A 23,782-nucleotide genomic window follows, 5' to 3' on the forward strand; every position below is an offset into this window, starting at 1 on the left:
GCTGCCTTATGACAGGGTGCATTGTCATGCTGATAGAAACGACCAACGTCTCCAAACTGTCCCTCTACGGCGCACAGTGCGCAGTGGCGACAAATGTCTCCACACCCTTCTGCATTTTGTGTTTTCTGAAGCACAAGAATGGGACCACATCCTAATCATGGAAAACATCCCCATGCCGTAACATGACCTCCTGCGTGCTTTGCTGCTGGCACAAAACATGATGGCAGATCATGCTCTCCAAGCATTCGCCAAACCCAAACCCTTCCATCGGGTCGCCACAGGATATGTTGTGGTTCATTTTTCTAAATGCCATCCACTGTCCACTGGCGTTGCTCTTTACACCTCCCCCAAGCATCACTTAGCATCGACTACAGACATATGTGTGGCTTACATCTACATCTACAACTACATACATACTCCGAGATCCACAATACGGTGCGTGGCGGGTCGTATTAGTATTTTATAAGCGGTCTCCTTTACAGATGAACCACATCTTCTCAAAATTCTACCAATGAACCGAAGACGACTATCCGCCTTCCCCACAACTGCCATTACATGCTTGTCCCACTTCATATCGATCTGCAATGTTACGCCCAAACATTTAATCGACGTGACTGTGTCAAGCCCTACACTACTAATGGAGTATTCAAACATTACGGGATTATTTTTCCTATTCATCTGCATTAATTTACATTTATCTATATTTACAGTTAGCTGCCATTCATTACACCAATCACAAATCCTGTCCAAGTCATCTTGTATCCTCCTACAGTCACTCAACGACGACACCTTCCCGTACACCACAGCACCATCAGCAAACAGCCACACATTGCCATCCACCGTGTCCAAGAGATCATTTATGTAGATAGAAAACAACAGCGGACCTACCACACTTCCCTGGGACACTCCAGATGATAACCTCACCCCCGATGAACACTCACCATCGGGGACAACGTACTGGGTTCTATTACTTAAGAAGTCTTCGAGCCACTCACATATTTGGGAACCAATCCCATAAGCTCCTACCTTACTTAGGAGTCTGCAGTGCGGCACCGAGTCAAACGCATTCCGGAAGTCAAGGAATATGGGATACGTCTGATACCCTTCATCCATGGTTCGCAAGATATCATGTGAAAAAAGGGCGAGTTGCGTTTCGCAGGAGCGATGCTTTCTAAAGCCGTGCTGATGAATGGACAGCAACTTCTCTGTCTCAAGGAAATTCATTATGTTCGAGAATCCTACAACAAACCGATGTTTAGGATATTGGTCTGTAATTTTGAGAATCCGTCCTTCTACCCTTCTTATATACAGGCGTCACCTGCGCTTTTTTCCAGTCGCTCGGGACTTTACGTTGGGCAAGAGATTCGCGATAAATGCAAGCAAGTAAGGAGCCAATGGAGTAGAGTACTCTCTGTAAAACCGAATTGGAATCCCATCAGGACCTGGCGATTTATTCATTTTGCTGTCTTCCGTTGCCAGGCCAGACTGATCAGTGAGTGACTGGATGGAAGCCTTCGACCCGCTTACCGATTTTACGTAAGACCAGAATTTCCTTGGGTGTTCAGCAAGATCGTTTGCTAAGGTATGACGGTGGTTGTGGTTGTATGCTTCGCGCATCGCTCTTTTTTACAGCAGCACGAATCTCTACTAACTTTTGCCTGTCCTCATTCTCCCGATCTTTCTTGTACCGCGAGTGCAACTGCCTTTGCTTCCTGAGCATTCTTCGAATTGCGCTGTTAAACCACGGTGGGTCTTTTGCGTCCCTAACCCACTTTTTCGGCACATACTTCTCCAATGCGTGATTTACAATGTGTTTAAAATTTGCCCATAATTCTTCCACGTCCATCGTACTTGGAAGTAAATGAAGTAGATTCATGTACATGCTTATCTGCTCTTTCTAGTAAGAATACTCTCCTAGCCTTCTTGACCGACTTTTCAACTTTCGTAAACGTAGTCGTGATGACAACATCATGATCACTAATCCCTGTCTCAACACTGACACCGTTGATGAGGTCTGGTCTGTTCGTGGCTACCAGATCTAAAATATTTGCATTACGCGTTGGCTATCGATTTAACTGCTCTAGACAGTTTTCAGACAATGTGTTCACAAGTAATTCACACGACGGATGGTCTGTACCACCTGTAATGAGAGCTGCTTGACCACTGTACTTCATTTTTGTTGACACGCCACACACAGTCGATGTGGTAGCTGGACTGATGAGAGAACTTTGGAATGCACAAGTGATTTCTTCTGCTGATCCATACAATTTTTGATGAGCACCCTGGAAAATGTCAGTAGATGATATCGGTCTGGTGTCGGTTTAGTTGTGGTTATTTCTTCGGGTTTCCACTTCACACTGATGCCACCAGCAGTCGACTTGGGTAGCTCTCGAAGAGTTGAAATATTCCTGATGGATCTTTTACTCAGATGACATCCAATGACTCGTCCACGTTGGAAGCTGTAGTTCGTGCAGGATAAAGTGGCCAATATGCAGTGACCAGTTTCCGTCAAAAGCGCTGCACGAGTTCGTTCTTTTGTTTGGAAAGGGAGGCCAACAAGTGTTTGCCACCTATCGGCTGACCGCCATGACAGAATCGAGGCACGCGCCCTGTAACCTTTCTCAAACGTTCTTACAGAAACCATTCGGTAAAAAAAAAGAAGTTTTGTGTTACTTAGAGGTTTGTGTGTCAAGTTCATGGTTTGCCCATCATTTCGTTAATTGTCAAAGTTATTGTGATATTTAAGTGAAAGTAAGACACTGCAGGAAATTCGAACAAGTTTATAAGGGGAAAAGGAGGTCGCTGTGATTTTGCGTTTGGTGCAAATTACATAATATGTTTCTGTGTAAGTAATTTAGCTAACATATCGAATTTTTCTTTAGACTTAAGTAGAGGTCTCTATCTGTGGAAATTGTCTGATGTAACACACTCATTTCCGATCTCGCCGTGCCAGCGGTGAATCCAGAATAAAATATGCACAACGTTCCTCAATGGTTTGAGATATCGAAATGAGATTTTGGCAGATCATAGTACACTAACTGTATTTTGCCGTGTAGTTATTATGCAAAAGTTCATTATCTACCGCGCTAATTCTGTAACTACAGATTTTTTCGATGAAATAATGTACTTTTTAGGTGCCACGAGTAACTGCTGAAACGAGAAATGCTTTGGGTTTTGGAACAGCATAAGCGTAGACAATACACGTTTATTTTGTATCGAAATTGTGTTTTTTTAATAAGCTTCTGACGTCACTTTTCCTCAATTCCCAATTTAATAAAATTAATAAACCACTGTTTCAGAATTCTCTCAAATTTGCGTCTCCACAGAGCATGCTAGAAAGTTGGTACTATGTGTACTCCGCTGTACTTTGGCAGAAGAAGCGAATTTAACATGGTAACCAGGCAAATGTGTAAATTATAGTCAAAATTCGCCACTCGTGGCTCTTCTCCGAAAGTTACAAATGGTTAACAAGCCAAGTGAAAATCAATCGCTGCATTTTCAGCGGAGTTCTTTTCAGATTACTGATCAAAACAGGCTGCCAGAGCTCTTTGAATGGCCACCATGCAAGTGTGGGCGTGGAGTGGTCCTACTTAATATTTACAAAAAATGTGAGTGTAGGCGTCAGTTTAAGAGTGGCGCTTCGCCTCCAGTGCTCTGCATTTCCCCTACTGCGCCTGCCCGTGGATCCCACCACTGCCACTCTCCCGACACACAGCCAGCCAACTGCGCATCTACCGGCCGCGGCGTTTTGTGCGGGCTACACTTTGCTCCTCTGACCGACCAGTTCTGCTGTTGTTGCTGCTTCGGTAGTGGCAACACGATTTCCCCATCTACCCTGACATTGGCGAATCGGCCTCTCGCAACAACTAGTGGTCAATTCAGTATTATGTAAGACTGAGCAGATACCATTAATGTGATAGTGCATGTATCAGTAGTCAATCTAAACGGTTATCACACAAGAACTGCCGGCCTCAGTAGCCGAGCGGTTCTAGGCGCTACAGTCTGGAACCGCGCGACCGCTACGGTCGCAGGTTCGACTCCTGCCTCGGGCATGGATCTGTGTGATGTCCTTAGGTCAGTTAGGTTTAAGTACAGGGTGTTTCAAAAATGACCGGTATATTTGAAACGGTAATAAAAACTAAACGAGCAACGATAGAAATACACCGTTTGTTGCAATATGCTTGGGACAACAGTACATTTTCAGGCAGACAAACTTTCGAAATTACAGTAGTTATAATTGTCAACAACAAATGGCGCTGCGGTCTGGGAAACTCTATAGTACGATATTTTCCACATATCCACCATGCGTAGCAATAATATGGCGTAGTCTCTGAATGAAATTACCCGAAACCTTTGACAACGTGTCTGGCGGAATGGCTTCACATGCAGATGAGATGTACTGCTTCAGCTGTTCAATTGTTTCTGGATTCTGGCGGTACACCTTGTCTTTCAAGTGTCCCCACAGAAAGAAGTCACAGGGGTTCATGTCTGGCGAATAGGGAGGCCAATCCACGCCGCCTCCTGTATGTTTCGGATAGCCCAAAGCAATCAAACGATCATCGAAATATTCATTCAGGAAATTAAAGACGTCGGCCGTGCGATGTGGCCGGGCACAATCTTGCATAAACCACGAGGTGTTCGCAGTGTCGTCTAAGGCAGTTTGTACCGCCACAAATTCACGAAGAATGTCCAGATAGCGTGATGCAGTAATCGTTTCGGATCTGAAAAATGGGCCAATGATTCCATTGGAAGAAATGGCGGCCCAGACCAGTACTTTTTGAGGATGCAGGGACGATGGGACTGCAACATGGGGCTTTTCGGTTCCCCATATGCGCCAGTTCTGTTTATTGACGAAGCCGTCCAGGTAAAAATAAGCTTCGTCAGTAAAGCAAATGCTGCCCACATGCATATCGCCGTCATCAATCCTGTGCACTATATCGTTAGCGAATGTCTTTCGTGCAGCAATGGTAGCGGCGCTGAGGGGTTGCCGCGTTTGAATTTTGTATGGATAGAGGTGTAAACTCTGGCGCACAAGACGATAGCTGGACGTTTGCGTCATTTGGACCGCAGCTGCAACACGGCGAACGGAAACCCGAGGCCGCTGTTGGATCACCTGCTGCACTAGCTGCGCGTTGCCCTCCGTGGTTGCCATACGCGGTCGCCCTACCTTTCCAGCACGTTCATCCGTCACGTTCCCAGTCCGTTGAAATTTTTCAAACAGATCCTTTATTGTATCGCTTTTCGGTCCTTTGGTTACATTAAACCTCTCTTGAAAACTTCGTCTCGTTGCAACAACACTGTCTTCTAGGCGGTGGAATTCCAACACCAGAAAAATCCTCTGTTCTAAGGAATAAACCATGTTGTCCACAGCACACTTGCACGTTGTGAACAGCACACGCTTACAGCAGAAAGACGACGTTCAGAATGGAGCACCCACAGACTGCGTTGTCTTCTATATCTTTCGCATCACTTGCAGCGCCATCTGTTGTTGAAAATTGTAACTACTGTAATTTCGAAAGTTTGTCCGCCTGAAAATGTACTGTTGTCCCAAGCATATTGCAACAAACGGTGTATTTCTATCGCTGCTCGTTTAGTTTTTATTGTCGTTTCAAATATACCGGTCATTTTTGAAACACCCTGCAGTTCTAAGTCCAGGGGACTGATGGCCTCAGAAGTTAAGTCTTGTAGCGCTCAGAGCCATTTGAACCATTTTTGAACACAAGGACGTCAAATATTTAACTGAAATAACACCAACCAAGTACCATAAAAAAGCAGCTGTAGTGGGTACCCCGAGAAAGAGTAAACATTTTGAGAAAAAATGTTCATCGCAAAGAAAAACAGATGGATAAATCGACTAAATATTATAACTCCCTCCAAAAGGGGAAGGATAGTGTTTTCTTTCTTACACACAGTTGAGATTAAAAACGTAATTTCTCTCCAATTTGACTAAAATATGATAGCATATAACGGTATAAAGAAATTTGCACCAAAGCAGCAGTTACCGTTACGTCTGTGGTCAAACCTGACAGATAGTATCGAAAATTCCTGTAGACCCTATCGATGCACTGCTGAACAATCACCTCTTCAACATTCTCCCACGTCACTCCGTTTTGTACCTTCTCGTTCGTGTATGGGATGTTCGTTTTAACATGGACTAACTATATATTTCGAAAAATACGCATTGTACGAAAAAATTGTTTCAGATGAAAAGTTAATATTTTCAAGAAGGGCACTTCTCTATTCTGAAACTGTCCCTCCTCCACCAGCCACCCCCCCCCCCCTCCCCGTACCCCTTGCAGATGAACTTTCAGTTTTCAAATGGGAACACACCATATGCATTGCAGATTCGAATTCTACGAAAAAAAAGGCCTACGGTTTACCAGAAACATTTTTTTTGCCCATTCGTAGCTGATTATTGCTGTTGTCGACAAAACAAATTTTTTACGAGTTTTGCAATTATGAACCGATTCACTTAATGTACTTTACATTTCTGATAGAAATATAAACCTTTCTGTTCCAAACAGTTGATATTATAGTTAAAATTTTAATTTAGTTTTGCAAATTTGATGTTACAGGAAAACTTTTACATTTAGTCATTTAAAAGAGTCTGACAAATAAACTACATTTATAGTTACATACTGTCTAGTTCGCTTCAGGACCGATTTCGGTGAGCCCCCGAACCACCAGCATGCTTGATTTCGGCGAATCCCCTCCAATCTCACCATGAGGCTGACTAATTTCAGTATGCTCTTTTGTAACTCTTCCACCGATTGCAGCATCGTATACCAAGAATGGAAACAATTGTTCCAGATTTTTTTGCCGCAGAATCTGAATCTAAATTAAAAATTTAAAACTTAAAAGTTGACCTCCTCGCATGCAAATACAAACGGTCCGCCAGATACAATTAGTGTCAGTTCTCCTGATAGCATGCATGATAGTGCGCGAGACAGCTCAGTCTTTGTCTCGCGTTCGATCACTACTGAAGTCTCATGTCAAGTTCTTGTATCGCTCTCTTGTTCGGTTTTAGGAAACCAAACGAAAAACACGTTTGGCGGCACTGTCTCTGGCGGGCCACTTGAATTTGCGCACGAAACGGACTGACTGGCTAACTTCAATGCTAACTGACTCGGAAACGGCGCAACGTATCGAATTTTGTCTGAAAAATTATCTCTCAGCACAACCTACCCTGCCACAACCTCACAACTTTTTTTCAGATTTTTTCTGAAAGCCTGTGAATACAGGGTCACCTAGCTGCCCCTATCGATGTGTTTTATGCAACCTCCAACGCCATCAAATACCGCATGCAATATTTTCATACTTTCTCACTCGCCATATGCAACCATTAGTCCTGCAGAAAAAAAATATACAGGATGTTCTTGTAGGAAATTTAATGTAGTTAAATTATGTGCTGTGGATACTTTTCACTTGAGGCTGCAGTTTTGGAATCATTCAAGAAAAAAGTACAAAAGTGACCTTCAAACGCGTTTTCTTGAATTACTCGAAAACCATGGTCTCCAGTGAAAATGTATCCCCGTACAAAATTTAGCTTCATTAAATTTCCTCCCAAAAAAGTCCTGTCTGTTTTGGTCTATAGCAAAGGGAGTGAGAGAAAATTAAAATCTTATGTGTGGGTTTTGAAGACGTTGCGGATCAGTACTGTCAGATAAATCACCTTGCATATTCAGTCACTCAGTTGTTACTAAACTGCTGTCACGCTAATTGTACCTCTGTCTTTCTGCAGCATCCTGTTCGCCGACATTTGCGGTTTCACAAGCCTCTCAGACCAGTGCACGGCCGAAGAGTTGGTACGCCTGCTCAACGAGCTCTTCGCGAGGTGAGTACACTTTAATTATCTTCCCAGTAATCTAACAGTCTTCCCAAACAGGTGGCTTTGTACAGGGCGGCTGCCGTAAGAAATAACATAGCTTATACTCTCCAGTATATTATCCAAAATGAGGTTTTTATCAAACGATAGCGTGCATACTGTAGTGTATCTTAGTTATACGATTAGTGTATCATTCACTCTATCAATCCAGGTAGTGATCCAGTTTTCTTATCGAAAGGTATTTCTTTCGTTTTTTTAACGACTGCAAAATCTCTTGCAAAGATGAATAGATTGTATTGACGCAACTTTTCAAATTTTGAAGATGTTGTTATTGGCCCCAGTTCAAAGAGGTTTGCTGCAGCTGTCCACGCTACTCCATGCTTTGAAAGTCTCTCATCTCTGGATAACTACTGCAGCCTAAATGCACTTTAACCTCCCTACTGCATTCAAGACTTGATTTTGTGTTTACAGTTTATACCCGCTACACTGCCTTCCACTACCAAACTGACGATTTCTTGTTGCCTCAGGATATATCCTATCAAAAGATCCCTCCTTTTTAGTCAAGCTGTGCCACAGATTTCTTTTTTTTTTTTACATAGATTCAGTACCTCCTCATTAGTTACGCTATCTGCCCATCTAATCTTCAGAATATTCTGTCGCACCACGTTTCAAAGCCTTTTGTTCGCTTCTCGTCTAAGCTGTTTACCTATTTACGTTAGGTATTAATACTTCCCTCTCTTTCTCAAGTGGTTTTCTTCCTGTTCTGTATCCTGTCTACTACGGGTCTTGTTGTCCAAATAGCAAAACTCATCGACTGCTTTCAGTGTCTCATTTTCTGGTCTCATTTCATAATTACGTAATTTTGTTGCTATTCATGTCATACCTTCATTTCAAGACACCACCCGTTACATTCAACCGCTCTTGTAATAACTTTACAGTATCTGACAGAATTCAAAGGGGCGTTCAATAAGTAGAGCAATTTTTTTTCCGAAAGTAGGTTGGTTTCGTTCAGCAGCGTTCCGATACACCATGTCATTCCCCACTCTTTTGCTGCGAAACCCGATTTTTGAACACAATCTCTGTTTAATGGGACGCCCTTACACCCCGTTACTAGGACGGGGTGTATGCTCACATGGTATGGTATGTCTCCGGAGCCGTGTTACTGCATCAATAACCTCCCCATTATTCACGTACTGCTTCCCGTGGAATGCATCATTCATTTGATCAACCAGATGGAAGGGTTAAGGTGCGAGATTTGAGCCGCAGGGTGGATGAGAAAGAACAATACAGTCAAGTTAAGTGACCTCCTCGCCTTCTCGTAGAGAATGTGTCTTTTTCCATAGGTGATCCTCTGCTGCCTTCCCTTTTCCACCTCTCGAAGCTACCCATTCGTTTTCCGTTATATTAGTTTCCCCTGTTTCTGTGCAACGTTGTCTAATTTTCCCTGTAAATGTCTCAAAAACCTCTTTTTCCTTCAATTTATCCAACTACCACCGCTTAAAATTCAAAACTTTTTGCAATTTTTTTAGTTTCAGTTTGCAGTTCGTAAGCAATAAATTTAAATATATTTGTATAAAATACAGATAAAATTCGCTTGACACCTTCCTAAGAGACAGTCTCCACTCCTTCCTCTCTGACTATGTAAGCGCAGAAAAGAAGTGGTTTAAATTCAAAGAAATGGTATCGACAGCAATTCACAGGTACATACCAAATAATTTAATAAGGCTAGTGGTGATCCTACCCTGGTACACAAAACAGATCAGAAAACTGTTCCAGAAGAAGCGAAAATAAGCACGTAAAATTTAAAAGAACGCAAAAGCCTCAAGATTTGCGAAGTTTTACAGACGCTCGAAATTTAGCGCGAAATTCAGTGTGAGATGCGTTTAATACATTACTGGCCATTAAAACTGCTACACCATGGAGAAATGCAGATGATAAACGGGTATTCATTGGACAAATACATTATACTAGAACTGACATGTGATTACATTTTCACGCAATTTGGGTGCACAGATCCTGAGAAATCAGTACCCAGAACAAACACCTCTGTCCGTAATAACGGCCTTGACACCCCTGGGCATTGAGTCAAACAGAGCTTGGATGGCGTGTACAGGTACAGCAGCCCATGCAGCTTCAACACGAGACCACAGTTCATCAAGAGTAGTGACTGGCGTATTGTGACGAGCCAGTTGCTCGTCCACCACTGACCAGACGTTTTCAGTTGGTGAGAGATCTGGAGAATGTGCTGGCCAGGGTAGCAAACGAACATTTTCTGTATCCAGAAAAGCCCATACAGGACCTGCAACATGCGCCCGTGCATTATCCTGTTGAAATGTAGTGTTTCGCGGGGATCGAATGAAGGGTAGAGCCACGGGTCGTAATACATCTGAAATGTAACGTCCACTGCTCAAAGTGCCGTCCATGCGAACCAGAGGTGACCGAGACGTGTAACCAAAGGCACCCCATACCATCACCCCGGGTGATACGCGAGTATGGCGATGACGAATACACGCTTCCAATGTGTGGTCACCGTGATGTCGCCAAACACGGATGCGACCATCATGATGCTGTAAGCAGAACCTGGATTCATCCGAAAAAATGACGTTTTGCCATTCGTGCACCGAGGTTCGTCATTGAGTACACCATCGCAGGTGCTCCTGTCTGTGACGCAGCGTAAAGGGTAACCCCGGACGTGGTCTTCGAGCTGATAGTCCGTGCTGCTGCAAACGTCGTCGAACTGTTCGTGCAGATGGTTATTGTCTTGCAAACGTCCCCATCTGTTGACTCAGGGATCGAGACGTGGCTGCACGATTCGTTATAGCCATGCGGATAAGATGCCTGTCATCACGACTGCTAGTGATACGAGGCCGTTGGAATCCAGCACGGCATTTCGTGTTACCCTCCTGAACCCATCGATTCCATATTGTGCTAACAGTCATTGGATCTCGACCAACGCTAGCAGCAGTGTCGCGATACGATAAACCACAATCGCGATAGGCTACAATCCGACCTTTATCAAAGTCGGAAACGTGATGGTACGCATTTCTCCTCCTTACACGAGGCATCACAACAACGTTTCACCAGGCAACGCCGGTCAACTGCTGTTTGTGTATGAGAAATCGGTTGGGAACTTTCCTCATGTCAGCACGTTGTAGGTGTCGCCACCGGCGCCAACCTTGTGTGAATGCTCTGTAAAGCTAATCATTTGCATATCACAGCATCTTCTTCCTGTCTGTTAAATTTCCGTGTCTGTAGCACGTCATCTTCGTGGTGTAGCAATTTTAATGGCCAGTAGTGTACTTCTACTTCTACAAGAGCATGACGAAGCTCTCTCTCCAAATCTGCCATAAACCACAGTGAGATTCTCGTCGTATGTAAAGTACACCAGCGGCAAGACGCAGTCAATACCTTAATTGTGCGGTACCAATGGAGATCATTTTGAGGAGAGTTGCTACACATGGTCTTCCGAAATTCCTTTGCCAAAGAAGAAGAAGTAACTATTCTACAACTCGAATCAAGAACAAAGGCCAACATGCTTGGAACTACAGTAGATATCCACGGTGTAGCAAAGCAGCTTAAAGCAGTTAAGAAAGGCAAGGCCAACCTAGGGAGGTGACGAAGTGGCTAGCACACTGGACTCGCATTAGGGAGGACGACGTTCAAACCCGGGTCCGACTTTCTGATTTAGGTTTTCCGTGATTTCCCTAAATCGCTGGAGACAAATACTGGGATGGTGCCTTTGAAAGGGCATGGCCGACTTCCTTCCCCATCCTTCTCTAATCCGACGGGACCGACGATCTCGCTGTTTCTTCTTCTCCCCGAGACCAACCAACCAACCAACCAACCAAAGGCAAGGCCGCCGGTTCAGACTGTATACCAGTCAGGTTCCTTTCAGAGTATGCTTATACAATAGCCCCATACTTACCAGTCGCATACAACCGCTCACTCGGTGAAAGATCCGTACCGAAAGACTGGAAAGTTGCGCAAGTCACACCAATACCCAGACAGGGAAATACGAGTAATCAGCTAAATTACAGACCCATATCGCTAATGTAGATTTACAATAGGACTTTGAAACTTACACTATTTTCGATCCTTATGAATTACCTCGAAGAAAACGACTGATTCACAAATGGCCAACACCGATTCAGAAAAGATCGTTCTTGTGAAACACAACTAGCTCCTTACACTCACGAAATAATGAGTATTATCGACTGAGAACGTCAAACTGATTCCATATTTTCAGATTTCCACAGGGCATTTTTTCACGAAGTGTTGACTGTTATCGATTAGGAAAGTCAAACTGATTCCGTATTTTCAGGCTTCCAGAGGGCTTTCGACACTGTTCCTCATGACCGTCTTCTAATCAAATTTCGTGCCTGTGGAGTATCGCCTTAGTTGTGAGACAGTATTGATGATTTCCTCTCAGGAAGGTCACAAAGTCCGCCAGTTATGCAAAACATAGTTTCTTCCAAGTTCCCAAACGTATTTCAGCACCTCTGTGCCATCATCAGTGGGTTTCTACTTTATTTACTCTGTAATGTGAAAGTTTTACTAAAGGATTACAAAATTACGGGAATATTTAGTTCAAAGAACAATTTGTTTCTTCAGTTAATAGCTTTACTCTCGGTTTACATAGTTTTTCAGGACCACTTGTGTATTATTTATTACAGGTAGCTTGTCATCTGCAAACCGAGTGTAAAGGTATTAACTAAAAAAAAAAAAAACAAATTGTTCCTTGAACTAAATATTCCCGTAATTTTGTAATCATTTAGTAAATATCGGTGTTTTGCGTAACAGGTCGACCTTGCAGTCAACAATTTTAACTTTAAACGCGATAAACGCAAGGAGCTGCAAATCCAGATGGCGAACAGGGTCACAGTGCGGAGTAACTGACGGAAATTCATCGAGTAGAAAAGAAGTAATATCTGGCACTCCCCAAGGAAGTGTTATAGGCTGACTGCTGTTCCTGATCTACACAAAAGATTTACGAAACGAACTGCGCAGCCCACTTAGACTGTCTTCAGACGATGCTATCATTTATTTTCTTTGAAACTCATCAGATGATCAAAACGAATCGCAAAATGATTTAGATTAAATATTATATGGGGCACAAACTGGCAATTGACTCTAAACAATGAAACGTGTGAAGTCATCCACATGATCACTAAACGGAATCCGCTAAAATTTAGTTACACGATAGCGCACAAATCTAAGGACTATAAACTCAGCTAAATACTTAGGGACTACAATTACGAATAACTGAAACTGGAACGATGACATAGGTAATGTTGTGGAGAAAGAAGACCAAAGACTGCGATTTATTGACAGAACACTTAGAAAATGTACCAGGTCTACTAAAGGGACTGCCTACACTACACTGGTCCGGCCACTTCTGGAAGACTGCTGTGGAGTGTGGGATGCGATTCATATAGGATTGATGAATAACCATCGTAAAAATTCCAAGAAGGGCAGCTTGTTTTCTATTACCACGAAGTAGGTGAGAGAGCCGGCCAGGTTGGCCGAGCGGTTCAAGGCGCTACAGTCTGGAACCGCGCGACCGCTACGATCGCAGGTTCGAATCCTGCCTCGAGCATGGATGTGTGTGATGTCCTTACGTTAGTTAGTTCTAAGTTCTAGGGGACTGATGGCCTCAGATGCTAAGTCCCACAGTGCTCAGAGCCATTTTTAGGTGAGAGAGTGACATGGAAATAATTCGCGAATTGAGGTGGCAATCATTAAAACAAAGGCTTCTTTCGTTGCAGCAGGACCTACTCACGAAATTTCGACCACCAACTTTTTCCTCAGAGTTTGAAAATATGCGTAGGGAGAAATGAGCATCATAATAAGGTAAGAGAAGTCAGATATCGCACGGAATGAGTTCAGTGTTCGTTTCTCCCGCGCTCCATTCGAGGGTGGAATGGTGGAAAAGTAGCTTGAAGGTGGTTCGATGAACCCTCTGCCAGGCACTTAATTGTGAGTTGCAGAGTAATCTTGTAGATGTGTAAGTAGACGTAGATTGTCAGATGCTATATTTTCTCCTGGAAATATCTTTCAGTTTTAAATATGGTTTACAAATCTCTGTCTCAGTATTATATTACAACCTGAATCGATTGCGCCTTATACACCAAAAATATTTAGCGTCGAGTAATAATACATTTGTCTCAGTAACATATGTAAGTGATTAACACTACAAGATCACAGATTAATGGAGGAGTGAGACAAGCATTGTCAGTGCAAGTGTCAGATGTCAGTGCAAGTGTCAGATGTCAGTGCAAGTGTCAGATGTCAGTCTATGGCAGGGGTTTTAGTCTGCGGGCCACATTGACTCATCCACGAAGTCATAAGGGCCAAGATGTACCTAGTGGGGTTAAAGCACCCTAGCACTCCATGATCACCGTAATGTAAGGCTAAAGGAAAGATGAAATCGCAAAAATCTAAGGTTGTGGGGATAGCTAGCACTGAAACTAAGTACGATTTTTATTTAATTACATAATTTTGATTGCTGGACGTATGTGACCGAATTTCTGACACATTTTATTCTGGCGAATTTCACCGACAAAAAGTATGTCACTGCACATTCTTCACGAAAGCGTCCTGCAAAGTTAACGAAATCTCAAAATCATTTTTAGCAACACTATTACTACAAGACGTAACAGAGGTAGAGTATGTCAACGCATTGTTATTTGAAGCAGCACAACAATAAGTTTAGTTACGTAGTCTTGTAGCGAGTAGCAGAGCCAGAGCATATATTTGATGGTTCTGTTGCGTGATTGTGTCTGTGTTGCGAGTGTCTCACGAGTTTTTTAGTGTTTTATGCGCTGTACTAGTAAGTGTGGGACAATTCAAAGTTTGAATGCGAAGAGACAAGGAAAATCTGAAAATCTAAATACGTAATGAAAGTGAAACCTTACTTAAGAAGCATCTTCCATAATGATTGATTACTAAGGCTAGTCGCCGAAGTGGCGTCCATTTGAAAGACTTGCACCAGACTCGTGAGTAGAATAAAATACAAAAATTTTTTTTACTTAAAATGTTTTCGCCGAACTAGTCTTTTAACCGTTTTTTTTTTCACTATCGCACGGAGAATGGTCTGTCTGTTTATTGTGTATAGACACAAGTTTAACCATGACCTTCCGCTTTGTAAAGATAGAGCTCCGACAATGTCGCGGTGTATAGGTCACGATAGGCCTCGAAACTCAATTGTTAGTAGTATAGGTACCACCTCAAATATTTGTCGGGCCGGATACCGGGGATGTCCGGCCAGCTAATTGGAGACCTTGTGATCGAGCTGGCCAAGACAACATGCCGACACTCTGTACAGTGTGTTGGGCTATAACAGCAATCTGAGGACAAGCGATATCCTGTTGGAAAACATGCCCTGGAACCCTGTTCACGAATGGTAGCTAAGCAGGCCGAACTAGCAGACTGACATACAAAGTTGCAGTCAGGGAGCGTGCAATAACCATGAGAGTGCTCCTGCTGTCGTATGAAATCGTATCCCAGACCATAACCCCAGGTGTTGTTCCAGTGTGTCTAGCACAGACGGGTTGATTGCAGGCACTGAACTCGACTCCTCCTAACCAGCACAAAGCCATCACTGGCATTGAGGCAGAAACAGCTTTCATCAGAAAGCACAACAGACCTCCACCCTCCCGTCCAATGAGCTCTCTCGCTTGACACTGAAGAACTTCCAGATGGCGGTGGTTTTGGGGCAGTAGAATGCACGCTACAGGGCATCTGGCTCGGAGCTGTCCCTGAAGTAACCTATTTGTAACACTTCGTTGTGTCACTTTGGTGACACCTGCTGCTCAAATTGTTGCTGCAAAGCAGTGCGGTGCGCCAGAGCCATACGCCAAACAAGATGGTCTTTTCTCTCGGTAGTCTCAAGTGACCGTCCACAGCCCAATCTTCATGCAATCATACATTCTCTTGACCACCGCTGCCAGCACTCATACACAGTGGCTACATACCTGCCAAGTATCTCTGCAGTATCGCGGAATGAACATCCAGCTTCTCGTAGCACTACAGGACTATTACAAATGATTGAAGCGATTTTATAAATTCATTGTAGCTCCATTCATTGACATATGGTCACGACACACTACAGATACGTAGAAAAACTCATAAAGTTTTGTTCGGCTGAAGCCGCACTTCAGGTTTCTGCCGCCAGAGCGCTCGAGAGCGCAGTGAGACAAAACGGCGACAGGAGCCGAGAAAGCGTATGTCGTGCTTGAAATGCACTCACATCAGTCAGTCATAGCAGTGCACCGACACTTCAGGACGAAGTTCAACAAAGATCCACCAACTGCTATCTCCATTCGGCGATGGTATGCGCAGTTTAAAGCTTCTGGATGCCTCTGTAAGGGGAAGTCAACGGGTCGGCCTGCAGTGAGCGAAGAAACGGTTGAACGCGTGCGGGCAAGTTTCACGCGTAGCCCGCGGAAGTCGACGAATAAAGCAAGCAGGGAGCTAAACGTACCACAGCCGACGGTTTGGAAAATCTTACGGAAAAGGCTGAAGCAGAAGCCTTACCGTTTACAATTGCTACAAGCCCTGACACCCGATGAAAAATTCAAACGCTTTGAGTTTTCGGCGCGGTTGCAACAGCTCATGGAAGAGGATGCGTTCAGTGCGAAACTTGTCTTCAGTGATGAAGCAACATTTTTTCTTAATGGTGAAGTGAACAGACACAATGTGTGAATCTGGGCGGTAGACAATCCTCACGCATTCGTGCAGCATATTCGCAATTCGCCAAAAGTTAACGTGTTTTGTGCAATCTCACGGTTTAAAGTTTACGGCGCCTTTATCTTCTGCGAAAAAAACGTTACAGGACACGTGTATGTGGACATGTTGGAAAATTGGCTCATGCCACAACTGGAGACCGACAGCGCCGACTTCATCTTTCAACAGGATGGTGCTCCACCACACTTCCATCATGATATTCGGCATATTCTGTGGGGTTATGTGAAAGATTCAGTGTTTAAACCTCCTCTACCAAGAAACGTGCCAGAACTGCGAGCTCATTGATGGGGACATGCTGCGCCGAGTGTGGGAGGAACTTGATTATCGGCTTGATGTCTGCCGAATCAATAAAGGGGCACATATCGAACATTTATGAATGCCTAAAAAAACTTTTTGAGTTTTTGTATGTGTGTGCATAGCAGTGTGAAAATATCTCAAATAATAAAGTTATTGTAGAGCTGTGAAATCGCTTCAATCATTTGTAATAACCCTGTATTAGAAGCCTCGTTTAAACTCAGTAAGGTGTTGATGATGGCGGCTTTGTCGCCTTAAAGGCATTTTGGACTATGAAAGGTGGCTACACTGAGCCACAGCGCCAGAAATCGCGCCAGAGAGTATTGTTCCGCCGCCTCCACTGGCAGTGATTATTGAGACGCAGCGACAGGCAGTTCTTGCCGAGAAGTTGTGGTGGACACTGCTTGTAGCTGAAGTCAGAGTGAGATGCGGTAGTGGAGAGTGTTGTTCCATGTTTATGCAGTTATTTGATGGGAGAGATAGCAGATGTTGTTCCAATGGAGATATTGTAATGATCTGAGTGCTTTTCGTCAATATAAATTAAGGTAACTAACTACTGTTCTTTATTTTCTTATTATTTGTGTGTCCTGAATAATGCTTCATTACAGGTTCAGTCAACAAAGCATCTGGCGTGTGTTCTTGTATTAGAGTGTAATTCTGGTTTTCTTGCGCAATTATAGTATTTCTAATTTTCTTTTATCACGTCAGTATAATTGGTATTTAAAAATTCTTGTCTTGTTGAAGAAGAACCGTGCCAGATGTGCGTTGAGTCATACTACCACATACAGAACAGCTACACTTGTGTTTGTTGTTTCGTAGGTTTTATAGTTGCTGGGGACTTAATTAATTGATTGTGCTAACAGAAATTTTCTTACATTCTTTGTTGTCATTCTAAGCAGTCAGATTGCGTACTAAAACTAGTCAGGGCCAGCCGTTTACGAGACTTGCGTAATCGGACATACAGCTACAAAAAATATTTTCATTAATATTTAACTAAGCCCCCATGCAACTACCACAACTCACCACGTCCAATGTCAAAGGCAACCACCACTCACGACCGATCCAGCGGCCTCTTAAGGTAAACCTCAACTGCATTCTCACAATGATGCTACTAGCGCCGCTCTAGAGCGAATGGCGCGAAATTTGAGTAGATCTCATCTTTCAGACGCCTACCAACTTTCGTAATGGTGGACAACTCCTGCTTGGTGTTGCGATTTTTTCAGTCAGTGTACATTCTCCTTGAACTCTCACGACATTTTGTCTTTGTGGAATGTCTAGCACACGAGGCAGAATATTCTTGTTATAGCAAGCTGTAATTCTGTGGAACATGATTTGCTTTATGGGCTTCGTATCGACTACGTTCTTTCCGGAATTTTTCTCGCAGTTTCGTATCTCCCATCTCATTTATTTTTTTATTTATTTACACGTCAGGTTCCGAAGGACCAAATTGTGGAGCAACTCTACAAGGTCATGGAACAAGTCAGTACATGAAATTACAACATAAACAGATAAAAATAAAATGTTTATCGAAAAAGCCAAGCCATAAGTTGAAGTAAATTCAGTCAACAATACAATAAGAATCAGCTTAATTTTTCAAGGAACTCCTCGACAGAATAGAACGAGTGACCCATGAGAAAACTCGTCAGTTTCGATTTTCAAACGCATGGATTACTGCTAAGATTTTTGAATTCGAGTGGTAGCTTATTGAAAATGGATGCAGCAGTATACTGCACACCTTTGTGCACAATGCGCAAGAGTTAAGGAGGTTCGATTCAAATGCAGGTTTGATTTCTGCCGAGTACTGACTGAGTGAAAGCTGCTTATTCTTTACAATAACGTGATATTGTTAACAAGAAATGACAGAAAGGAATATATGTATTGAGAGGCCTACCGAGCGGGGTGGCGCAGTGGTTAGACACTGGACTCGCATTCGGGAGGACGACGGTTCAATCCCGCGTCCGGCCATCCTGATTTAGGTTTTCCGTGATTTCCCTAAATCACTCCAGGCAAATGCCGGGATGGTTCCTCTGAAAGGGCACGACCGACTTCCTTCCCAATCCTTCCCTCATCTGATGAGACCGATGACCACACTGTCTGGTCTCCTTCGCCAAAACAACCAACCAACCAACCTATTGAGAGGCCCATGGCAAAATATCCGTCTCGTGAACAGGGGCGACAAGAGGTTCGTGAACATACGGCACTTATTGCCGATCTGCCCGTTTCTGAGCCAAAAATATCCTTTTAGAATGGCAAGAGTTACCCCAAAATATAATACCATACACATAAGGGAATGGAAATAAGCAAAGTAGACTCAGATTTTTGAATTCGAGTGGTAGCTTATTGAAAATGGATGCAGCAGTATACTGCACACCTTTGTGCACAATGCACAAGAGTTAAGGAGGTTCGATTCAAATGCAGGTTTGATTTCTGCCGAGTACTGACTGAGGGAAAGCTGCTTATTCTTTAGAATAAGGTGATATTGTTAACAAGAAATGACAGAAAGGAATATATGTATTGAGAGGCCTACCGAGCGGGGTGGCGCAGTGGTTAGACACTGGACTCGCATTCGGGAGAACGACGGTTCAATCCCGCGTCCGGCCATCCTGCTTTAGGTTTTCCGTGATTTCCCTAAATCACTCCAGGCAAATGCCGGGATGGTTCCTCTGAAAGGGCACGACCGACTTCCTTCCCAATCCTTCCCTCATCTGATGAGACCGATGACCACACTGTCTGGTCTCCTTCCCCAAACCAACCAACCAACCTATTGAGAGGCCCATGGCAAAATATCCGGAATCGTGAACAGGGGCGACAAGAGGTTCGTGAACATTCGGCCCGATCTGCCCGTTTCCGAGCCAAAAATATCCTTTTAGAATGGGAAGAGTTACCCCAAAATATAATACCATACGACATAAGGGAATGGAAATAAGCAAAGTAGACTAATTTTCGTGTCGAACGACCACTTACTTCAGATAACTTTCGAATAGTAAAAATGGCAGCGTTAAATCTATCAAAAAGATCCTGAACTTGGGCTTACCACGACACTTTACTGTCTATCTGAACACCTAGAAATCTGAACAATTCAGTTTCAATAATCATATTCCCATTCATTCAGTGAAATTACAACATCTGCTTCTGTTTAATTATGCGTTAGAAACTGTAAAAAATTGAGTCTTACTATGATTTGGCGTTAGCTTATTTTCTACAAGCCATGAACTTATGTTGTGAACTGCATTGTTTGAAACTGAACCCGTGTTGCACACAACATCCTTCACTACCAAGTAAACCATGAATTGACTTTCAAAATCTTTTCTTAAAGACTTTACTTTATTTACTAGCGATTCATCAAGAACATTAACACATTTAATCACACTAGGTGAGCACGGAAGTAGTTGCCAGGAAATAACTGATGAAAATAAAATTACCTTTAACAAATGGGAATTTTATTCATAAAAGCCTTTTCAAAAACAGATTTAAAATTTATAAGCGGGAAAGCACCCTCGAAATATCAAGTTACAATTTTATCTAAAGAACAATATTGACAGTATGAGCCTTCGGGCTGAGAAGCTTGCCGCTTCCTTTCAACACGGCCGTAGTCACGACCGCTCACAGCAACCTCTGAAAGACTACACTTGCCCAAATCTGCAACACACCAGATTACTTTAAACTAAAAAGTTTAACAACTCACACAAACACATTAACTATGCGCGCCGTAAGAGGGATGGAAATTGTACAAACACTCACACTAAGAAATTATTTGCCACCGAAAGTGCAATTTGTTGTTTTTTAAAGGACTCTTACGGTGGAAGGGTGGCAACTTTATAAAAATGAGTATTTAAATAAAAAACATGAAATTCAGACTTACATAAAATGTTCAACATGCTCTACATTACACATGTACCGCCTCTCAAGATGATATGCAAGTTAAAAACATATTTCCGGAATTCGGCCTTTACACCTTAATTCTATCAATTCGTTAACACCGAATCCGACAAACATGACAGAGGCAGCTATTAACGTACGGCAGACCGACAGACAGACAGACAGACACTAACTGCCTAACAGATGCGGACGAGAGACAGGCGAGCCAGTTGGGGACGAGATACTCACCAAGAAAACAAGTAGAGTTTAACATATAACTGAAACAAAATATCACCAATCACTTAACTTCTAATAAACTGCGATGTCTGGCGAAGACCTGGCGCAGCACCCCCAAAACGCTCTCCCAAACCGTGCGCTGCCAGCCTCTTCAACGGACGCAGGAAGGCGCGCCGATCTCCCGCCTCACGGCGTCGCAGCTCGCTCCGGCCAGACCGATATCGTGGGTTGACTCCTGTTGCCCTCGTGTCGGCCGCGAAGCCACTACCCCTCGCTATACGGAGCGGCCCACTGGACTTACGTGGCGACCTCACCTTAAGACGGACAAGTCATCTTGTGTCATAGTGCGCGACCAACCAACCGATCGATCCAACCGCCAATGCCCATTGCCTGAACAGACTGGCGGCCTAACACATACTGGCACTCCGGACGACAGACAGACACTGACTGCCCCACACTGACCAGGCTGTCCAACAGAGTAGACTCGCCCCTAGCGAGTGTTTTTTTTTTTTCTTTTTGGGGTTTCGATTCCCCCTAAAGGGGGCGGGCTGGCAGCAGCTTATTACGCCGCTCTTCAGCCTACAGAATTTGTTTTAAAAAGATGAAGATAATAAAAAATAATAACAGTTGGCGATAAAAGCGGTGACTTAAAGGTAAAAATGGCAGAAAATTCTGGAGCATAAAACATAAAACACAGGGTCGATGAAGCTAATAAAACACACACGAAGCAGAAAAACAATAGACAGTCAGTTAAAAAAACACGGCGACAGTCTGGGTTCTGTTCGCAAGAGATATAAAAAGCACACCCGGCGACAGCATGATTTCTGTTCGCAACACTGTGGAAGGACGCACAACACCAAACACTCACTTAAACACTGCGCTAAAAGTTTGCACAAATACGACGTACCACACCCGAGAGCAGGTGGGGGAAACTGGTCAGATGACGGGAAAAAAAGGGGGGAAGGAGAGGAAAAGTGAAGGGGGAGGGGGGAAAGGAGCCAATGGAAGAGGAGGATCGATAAGAGGGGTGGGGGGTGCTGAGCAGACGGGCCAGGGATTGGGGAAGGCAGAGGAGGGAAGTACAAAAGAACTCGGGGGGGGGGGGGAGAGAAAGGAGATGATAGGCGGGGAGAAAACACAGGTTCGAAGGGGGGAGGAAGAGGGAGCCCAGGGAAAGGACGGAGGAAAGGAGGGGGGGTTGAGCTTCAGAGTTGATAGGAAGGATAAATGGAGGGAGAGAGGGCACCATCCGGGAGGGGGAGCTGATGGAAGCGACCTTGGGAAAGGAGATGTAGGGTGTAGAGATGGAAGGTAGGGGGGACACAACAGTGAAGACGTGGCAGGGGGCGGGGATGGGAGAGGAGAGGAGCAAACAGGGGGTGAGGGGGTTCAAGACGGTGGGAGGCGTAGAGGATGCGGATATGTTCGAGGAATAGGAGCAGATGGGGGAAAGGAAGGAGATCATAGAGGATCCGCGTGGGGGACGGGGGGGGGGGGACGGAAGGCGAGGCGGAGTGCATGACGCTCAAGGATTTGGAGGGACTTATAGAATTTGGGGGGGGGGCAGATATCCAGGAAGGACTGGCATAACAGAGGACGGGACTGATTAAGGATTTGTAGGTGTGGAGGATGGTAGAGGGGTGCAACCCCCACGTCCGGCCAGAGAGGAGTTTGAGGAGTCGGAGGCGGTTGTGGGCTTTGGATTGGATGGAGCGGAGATGAGGGATCCAGGTGAGGTGACGGTCAATGGTGAGGCCAAGGTAGGTGAGGGTGGGGGTGAGGCGGACAGGACGTGCGCAGACAGTAAGGGAGAAACCCAGGAGCCGGAAGGAGCGAGTGGTATGACCTACGATGATTGCCTGGGTCTTGGAAGGATTGAGTTTCAGGAGCCACTGGTTACACGATGCAGCAAAAAGGTCAAGGTGATTCTGGAGAAGGCGTTGGGACCGTTGGAGGGCAGGAGCGAGGGCGAGGAATGCGGCCCCCTAGCGAGCTCATAGCGCCCCTTAAATGCCAGTGAACCGGCAACTTTTGCCCTTTCCCACCAGAGGGAGACACCACAGCTGCGACTGCTACAGCGGCGCCACCGCCAGTAATGGAGGGCGACTGCTTCACACTACACGCTGCGGCGCGCTCTTCAAAACAGCAAATTTTACCATGGCTCACCAAGCTAGTGTCATCAGCAAACAGAAATATTTTAGAGTTACCCATAATACTAGAGGGGATATCATTTATATAAATAACGAACAAGAGTGGCCCCAACACTGATCCCTGGGGCACCCCCCACTTGACTGTACCCAACTCAGACCCCACATCAACACTGTCAATAATGACCTTTTGCTGTCTGCTGCTAAAGTAAGAGGTGAACCAATTGTGAGCTACTCCCCATTTTCTGTAATGGTCCAACTTCTGGAGCAATATTTTGTGATCAACACAAATAAAAAAAAACATGCCAAGCGTTCGAAATCTTTTGTTTATCCCATCCTGTACCTCATAGAGAAAAAAGCATATAGCATTTTCAGTTCTTAAACGACTTCTAAAGTCAAACTGTACATTTGATAGCAAATAGTGTGCTATAAAATGATCAATTATCCTTACATACACAGCCTTTTCAGTAAATTTAGCAAACTTTTATCGCATAGAAATAGGTCTGAAATTGTCTGCATTATCCCTTTCTCCCTTTTTATAAAGCGGCTTTGCTACTGAGTACTTTCGTGTTCATCTACATCCTCTTCCGTCTCTCTAACACTATCTTCAAGTTAATTTCCGTTGTTTGGTGCATGAGTTACTCTAAGAAGAACAGACTGACTCACTAGAGGAAGT

At 44.1% G+C, this 23,782-nt stretch overlaps 1 protein-coding gene across 1 annotated transcript in view; it reads left to right on the top strand.

The window, feature by feature from the left end:
* LOC126108294 (adenylate cyclase type 5-like) overlaps window positions 1-23,782 on the top strand; it is a 693,279-nt gene that overhangs the window by 214,190 nt on the left and 455,307 nt on the right. Inside the window, exon 3 of the mRNA XM_049913517.1 lies at window positions 7,742-7,834. Within this exon, the coding sequence (XP_049769474.1) occupies window positions 7,742-7,834 (93 nt within the window). The remainder of the gene's footprint in view (window positions 1-7,741; window positions 7,835-23,782) is intronic.

The sequence above is a fragment of the Schistocerca cancellata genome, chromosome 11, assembly GCF_023864275.1.
Source record: "Schistocerca cancellata isolate TAMUIC-IGC-003103 chromosome 11, iqSchCanc2.1, whole genome shotgun sequence".
Taxonomy (NCBI): Eukaryota; Metazoa; Arthropoda; class Insecta; order Orthoptera; family Acrididae; genus Schistocerca; species Schistocerca cancellata.